A 7,914-nucleotide genomic window follows, 5' to 3' on the forward strand; every position below is an offset into this window, starting at 1 on the left:
ACCATTGTCTGCTAAATGACCCCCTCCCCCTCTCTTATCTAGTACCTATACCATTTTCTGGTACATGATCCCCCCCCTCTCTTATCTAGTACCTATACCATTGTCTGGTACATGATTGCCTTTTTATTTAAATTCAAAGAGATAAAATTAAGTAGAATATCTTACATAATTTATACACAACAATTACAAAAACAACTTTAACTAAAAGAAACTATAATTGAGATTACAAGGCGTTTGGGAGACTTTGGATCCCATATTCTGGAATCAATTTAAGCTTTAAAATGCTGTTTCTCAAAAGACCATTTTTTTACTTTAGAACTAAAATTTTGCAGATTTTTCGGTCAATTCTTTGCTATCGCGGTTTGTTTTAAACACCGACAATGACAAAAACCGACGTTATCCTCCTTAAAAACAATACCTTAAATTTAAGGTTACACCATACGCACTACACACGACACAGTACCCTTCATGGTAATAAGACAAGGAAAGCGGTTGCGTATTCTGCGTACATATTGAAACTAGTTCTCTCTGGGTGGAATTTGTAAACAAGAATAGATGCATCAGTGTTCGTTTAGTACCCGAGAAGGTTAAATGAATTTAATTTTGATGATTTTGATAATTCACATAATAGTTTCCTATGACCAGAATATTTCATTGATTTTTTTATGTGAAAGATGGATCCCATGTCAGGCTGTGACATCCGTCTTGTGTTAACATTACCGCCCAGAGACAGTACACTGAATCAATTATCTTTATATTATAATTCTTTGGTCCCCTTTAAGTTAACTAAGGTAACACAATACACATAGCATCATCAAAGAATTAATGATTTTAAGGTGGATTTTATTAAATCAAATGTAATTTTTCCAGAGTTCAAAGGAAACCCACATGCAGTGAAATAAAATTCTCACATTACAGTATAGTAAGAACCAGCTATGTTAAAGGAAGACGACAGTTAGGCTCAATTTATGACTTTGTAAAGGCAATGGAACTAATGGAACACATGAAACACCAAATATTTTGCAGAGTAAACACACTACATATTTGGGAAGATCGGTATGTTAATGTATAAAATTGAATTCTATAATAAACTATTCTGTATAACTATAGACACAGAGGGACTGATTCAAAAAATAAATTTAATCAAAGAACCTTGAAAAGAAATTTAATGTTTTTGGTTGAAAACTTTTTGTTTAAGATAGAAGCGTATTCAAGGGGGGGTACGGGGGTTCAACCCCCCTCCCCTTAAATCTATGGTTTTTACTGGTTTCGGGTCCTAACGTTTGCTGAGCCCCCCCCCCCCCCTGGAACGAAAAAATATCAAGCCCCCCTGGAAAAATTTCTAATTACGCCCATGGTTTAAATTTATTTTGTACCGTATATCATATATCTACTAACCTAAGGCATATTTACCAAGCCATCATTACATAAAAGTACTCCTACTCCAAGACGTAAGTTGCTTAAAAACCCCGATTTAAAAAAAGGAAAACAGTTTTTTTAAACATTTTGAGCATTTTCATTTCAAAAGGTAATAAAATTGACTTGGGGAAACTAGAATGATTCTATTCCATCAAATTAAGTTTTCTTTCACTAAAAACATTGATTATGGAAAAAATCTCTAAAAATTCTAAATATCCATCAATGCAGAGGTTCTTTTAAGAGAAAACAAGGTTTAAAATTGTTTAAATATTTGTTACTCCTCTTAAAACATTCATGTTAGAAGTTTAATAATAGTTACAATATCAAGGCCATGTCTTACAAGTCCTAGTTTATTAAAAAAAATTCTAAAATTTTTTCACCTTGCATTGTTTGCAGTTTTTACATCGTGTGGATATCCCTGGATTCTCTTCAAGTAGATCACATGATTGGTATTGTTGAGTATAATTTGTCCGTGATGACGTCATACAATAACCACTTTCTAGCACGTGTTCCACACGCTCTATCTGCGCATTTACACTGTTGATTTCACACAAAACATCACTTGCGGCATTCTCGCACAGCTGACTGATGTTACTTAATAGATTATGTATTTGAATGGGAGAAAGAATGGAGGGAGGACAGTCTAAAGAGGGGCTCCAGCAACGGGAAGGGAAGGAAGAATGGAAGAGCAACCTTGATATTCTCAGGTTCGGTGATAAGCTGCAAATGAGCTTTGCAGCAGGTCTGGCTAGGGTGGAACACTCTGAGCTGGAATCTGCTTTATGTGAAAGGCACGCTTTGTAATTAACAGTTTGGTTTGGTTGGTTTAGGTCTTCTTTAGTAGTACTCATAGTTTGTGCGTTGTTTTCAATCCAATCTGAAGAATCACTAGAAAGTAACAAATCACGCTTTTGAAAATATTTAAGGGGTAAAGGAGGGTTTCTATATGGGTCACTGGAGCCTGTCCAGGTAGGTATTGGGGGCATTTGTACTTTTTCATTGACAATAGTTTGAGGAGGTGTTGCTTTAGGATATGTAGTGCTTACAAGAAGCCCTTGCCGCCACCATGCCAGTTGATCGGCTTCTAGTCCACCTGAATCTAGCAGAACTAAAGCCAGGTATAGTTGGAACAGGTAATGACCTATCCAAGGATGACCCGGCATGATAGTGGTGGCTGGCCAGGTAGTTTAGTCCATGTGTACTTTTTGACCCGCTCCTGGGTAGCACACGCATTTCCTTGGGACTCCTGACAGACCTGAAATATAACTTATTTTGAGAAAATTGGTTTCCTGCACTTTCCTTGCAATATCATAATCCCCGGGATAAAAAGTTTCTCATTTGTTCCGAGAAAACAGGTCACATTTCAGCCTGGTTTCTATCTGTATATACCAGTATATACACTTTTTTTCTGGTTGTATCCAAATAAACGTCAGAACGGCTGAATCGATCGGGCACCCATTTTTGTGGGACTTCACATGACACCAGGGAAGGTTTATGAATGATCAAAATTTGAAAAATATGCATCAAACAAATTTTGATTTTTATTAAATCTTTGAACATTTTGAAAATCCATGAAATTTTTTTATGAAATCCGCGAACTTTTTTATTTTTGCTTTACAACGTGTACAAAGAGATAATGTTCACAATGAAAATAGAAGATGGGCAAAGCGCCGTAAAAGCTTAGCATATATTTATATAAAGTATTAATCTCTGTTTGTTTGTTTGTATGTCCATGACTAATTTGTCTCAAATTTTGATTGGAGAACTCGGAATAACCACAGGAATGTTCTATGCTGGGTTCAAAAATGCTAAGTTCAGTAGATTCACTTTTTTATGGAAAGTACACAATTTTCAGTTAAAGCTGGGTTTCCAAGCTAGCCTTATATAAAGATAGCGAATGATTTTAAATATTGTTTGAACATTTCTAAAAATATATGATTTGTGATAATTAAATTGAATTAAAACAGGGAATATTTAATTTTCACATCCGTACTTTAGAAGCTAAACCTACAGCGGGCTTACAGGGACTGTAAGCGATATTTCAGGTGGCCCTCCTTTCAAACAGAGCAATGCCTTATTCACAATATTTCAAAATTATAAACATTTATATATATTTCTTACTTAACTAGGCTTTCGCGCCCATCTATTTTTTAATTGTAAACATTTTCTCTTTGTGTACATTGTAAGACAAAAAAAAATGTCGCGGATTTTATGAAAAAAAATTCGTGGATTTTCAAATTTTTCTGGAAATCGAATTTTGTTGGAGGCTAATATTTGAATTTAGATCATTTATAAACCTTCCTCGGGGTCTTGCGAAGTCCCACAACAAATTTGGGCCAGATTTGTTCAGTCGTTTATGGGACACAAACAAACAAACAAACAAACTGACAAGCAAAGTATATATATAGATGATAACTGACAACAAGAGTACCATTCAGATTTTGACATTGACATCATGTACCTTTAAGCGAACACGGAACACGGAACACGGACAGTAACTGGGTTTCAACCAAAAACAAAAATTTTCAGATCCCTATCTTTTCAACCTGGCTTTGTAAATATTTCATATTTCAAACTTAGATTATGTAATCAAACAGAATTCATTCAGCTTAAATTATCTAAGGTCCACGATGTTTGATTGTAAACAGAGTTTGTGGCAACAGCTCAGTTCCTTCTTTAGATTTAACATCACATCTTAGGTAAAAACTGCAAAAGAGAAATCTCTGAGACTTTTTAGTGAAATAGGTAGAAACCCAGCTAATCTGTCCTACAGTTCAAACTATACTAGACATCCCTGTCTAACTTTACTAAATTAACTCAGTTTTAAAGGGACTGTATGATCAAGTATGAATTCACCCTGAACTTACGAGAGAGAGAAGCATTCGATTTCTTTTATTTGAAATCAAACGTGTTTTCGACTATTACTCAACCGTCTTTAGACTTAGAGATTTGTTTATTTTATACTTTTTCATTTATATATATGTATATGCCAACAAAAAAGAATTTAAGATAAAGGCTATACAATTATGTAAAAGGGGTCAAATTGTGATCGAAAGTCACTGTTTTCTGAAATATTGGCAGAACCGTTAAATCCACGTGAATTAGATATCCATGTTTACAATTTGGAGAACTTATAATGTTAAATTTTTGTTTCTATAAAAAAAGTGACTTGCGCAGTTCTACTGTAGTAAAACATATAGGAATTATCACTTTTAAACCTAGAAAAACTTCCTTTCACAATATTGATCAGATAAAGTGAACCGTTGTGAATCGGGGATTGCCCTTTTTGCATGGAAGATCACTAGAAATTACGATTACTTTCCTTTTAACAATCAAGATGTATTTCAACAAAAGTAGTTTTGAATCAATTTCCGGTATCAAAATATTTCCGGTATCAAAATAATGGTTTAGAGTGTCTACCTTCAAATAAAGCCAATATTAAAATCGGCGAAAAATTTTGTACGTCTTAAATGTGCCCTAACGCAAGGTCCCTAACGCAAGGTTCCTAACGAGTCAACAGGGATTTCATAGATTGAGTAATTCTATAAACGTGTTAAAAACTTTAAAAAAATAATTCTTAGCAGAAGACAAAAAATATATAATGAATTCATATTTTAGGCTACAGAATCTGAGAAAAAAATTAAGCGTAATGGGTCGACAAATGACAATTACTTCTTAAAAACTAAAGGTAAAAATAAATGGTTTATATGAGTTCTAAAATGGTTTATATGAGTTCTAAAATGGTTTATATGAGTTCTAAAATGTTTTATATGAGTTCTAAAATGGTTTATATGAGTTCTAAAATGTATTTGCTTAGGGCTACGACAAAAAAGTATGAGATAAATTTTAACTTTTGAAAATAGATGCAACTCTTCAAAGCTGTCTGGATCTCTGTGCAACTCTTCAAAGCTGTCTGGATCTCTGTGCAACTCTTCAAAGCTGTCTGGATCTCTGTGCAACTCTTCAAAGCTGTCTGGATCTCTGTGCCCTGGCCTAATCAGCTAACACTAGACCCACAACCAGCTTTCCTTTTAAATAAATTAAATTCTATCGAAATATTTCTAAACCACAATCTTTTCATACTCAACCAGATGGAAAAATAGAAATTAAATGAAACTTTTAAATCTCCCCCCCTTCCCTCCCTCCCGAACTTATATTAAATGAACATTTGAAATCAAAACACATATTGTGCTTGTAAAATTCAAAAAAATTATTATTTTTTCTTGGAGAAAATCTTCCAATGACACCAAAAAATTCGCGAAATATATTTTGATCTTATTGTTTTAAAATGTACACATAAGACCTACGGCTGGAGAAAGATGGATTTTAAATCAAAACATAATTTTAAAAACCTTTCATTTTTTGGTCTAATTCTGTAAAGTACAAAAAAAGTGTACTCCGCGTTTCATGATTTACTATTGTGAACTCAATAAATCATTAGAAGGATGATATATACTTGCTTTCCTTTGTTTTCTTATTTGAAACTAACAAGATTTTCTATTATTAGACCTTTGGACTTTGGTAGCACTTGATAGAATATATTTACTTTAAGGGACTGTAAGCACTTGATAGAATATATTTACTTTAAGGGACTGTAAGCACTTGATAGAATATATATACTTTAAGGGACTGTAAGCACTTGATAGAATATATTTACTTTAAGGGACTGTAAGCACTTGATAGAATATATTTACTTTAAGGGACTGTAAGCACTTGATAGAATATATTTACTTTAAGGGACTGTAAGCACTTGATAGAATATATATATACTTTAAGGGACTGTAAGCGTTATTTATTTATTTAACTGTACAGAAACATGTCCTATTCACTTTGAAAACCTTTTTCTTTTCAAGAATGAATGAGATATCCTAACTTTTCAAATTAAAAATTGATTGTTTGGAATCGTGGTTTCTCTATTAAGGTAATTTGTATTTGTTATATTTCACAAGTTTTAGTTGCTGATAAAGTTAAATTAACAATACTAGGCTTTTAGGGCGCTTCGCGCCTATCTTCTATTTAAGTTGTGAACATGTTCTTTTTGTTTACATTTTGAAACAAAGAGGAAAAAAATTTTGCGGATTTAAAAAAAAAACTCGCGGATTTTTAAGAATTTAAATTTTTTACAAAATTAAAAACCTTTAAAACACATTAAAAAAAAAAAAATTATCATTCATAAACCTTCCCTTTGGTCACGTGATGTCCCACAAAAAATTTGGGCCCGATCGGTTCAGCCGTTTTGACGTTTATTGGATACAAACAAACAAACAGACAGACAAGTCAAATTTAAATAAAGAAGATTAAATAAATTCCTAGAATTTCCTTCCTTGTTTCAGCAACATAAATTGCGGAGTTATGTCACTTTTTATAGACCGCTACTGAAAAGAAAACAATAGTTTTATTCTTACGATGATTTTAGAATCTTTGCTTTGAACCTCATTTCGAACATTTTTCCAATTGCAGCAAAATATTTCAGATTTAAAATTTGCATTTCTTTCTTGTGCAAAATATTTAATACAAGGATTTTTGCAACTGCAGTGCACAACTTGGTTCATTTTAAAAAGAATAAATTATGAAATAATTTTTTTTAAAGTAAACACACGGATTTAAAACATTTTTATTTGCTCAACAGAATTTTAATGAAGTAGGAATCTTAAGTTAAAGTGACAAAATATGTAGCTCCATTTAAAGAATTACTACAGTTTTTTTACTATTTAAATCAACATCTAAGTATTTATAATGTTCTTAAAATGTTTTATATTGTCAGACAATTTCCTTTAATGTCATTTACAGAGAAACCACAATCTGAAATAATCAATTTTCCTAAATAGAAATAAGCGTATATCATTCACCCTTGACCCGACATAAGGTTATTTGAGTATACGTTGTAAACTGGTCACTTGAAATTACTGCGCCTACAAACCTTTTAAGTTATCTAACCGTAAAAAAAAAATAAACGCAAGTACAATAAATATTTTTCATTGAACTATTCCCACATATTTTACTATAAACTTTCTGTAATAATAACAATACAGATGTAATTTTTTGTGACCTCTCAGTTTTAACAGATTTACAATTTTTTTCGTGGATTTTCAAAATTATACAAAAATTAAAACATTTTTGACACAACCATTTGTAATTCTAAGCATCCATAAACATTTTCTGGGGTCATGTGAGGTCCCACAATATTTTTTGGCCCAACCGATTTAGCCGTTTTGACTTTTATCGGTTACAAACAAACAAACAGACACCAAAAGTATATATTCATTCATGTCATGAAAGGTGTAGGACCAAATACAAATATGTATATTCAGTAATATTTTGTGGGTCCCCCTGTATATTCAGTAATATTTTGTGGGTCCCCCTGTATATTCAGTAATATTATGTGGATCCCCCTGTATATTCTGTAATATTATGTGGGTCTCCCTGTATATTCAGTAATATTTTGTGGGTCCCCCTGTATATTCAGTAATATTATGTGGGTCCCCCTGTATATTC

The 7,914-nt window shown here is 32.6% G+C and overlaps 1 protein-coding gene across 1 annotated transcript in view; it reads right to left on the bottom strand.

The window, feature by feature from the left end:
* LOC111704061 (uncharacterized) overlaps positions 1–7,914 on the bottom strand; it is a 26,235-nt gene that overhangs the window by 11,932 nt on the left and 6,389 nt on the right. Inside the window, exon 2 of the mRNA XM_023476189.1 lies at positions 1,800–2,674. Coding sequence (XP_023331957.1) covers positions 1,800–2,582 — 783 coding nt within the window. The 5' untranslated portion in view covers positions 2,583–2,674. The remainder of the gene's footprint in view (positions 1–1,799; positions 2,675–7,914) is intronic.

This window comes from Eurytemora carolleeae, unplaced genomic scaffold (assembly GCF_000591075.1).
Source record: "Eurytemora carolleeae unplaced genomic scaffold, Eaff_2.0 scaffold551, whole genome shotgun sequence".
NCBI lineage: Eukaryota > Metazoa > Arthropoda > Copepoda > Calanoida > Temoridae > Eurytemora > Eurytemora carolleeae.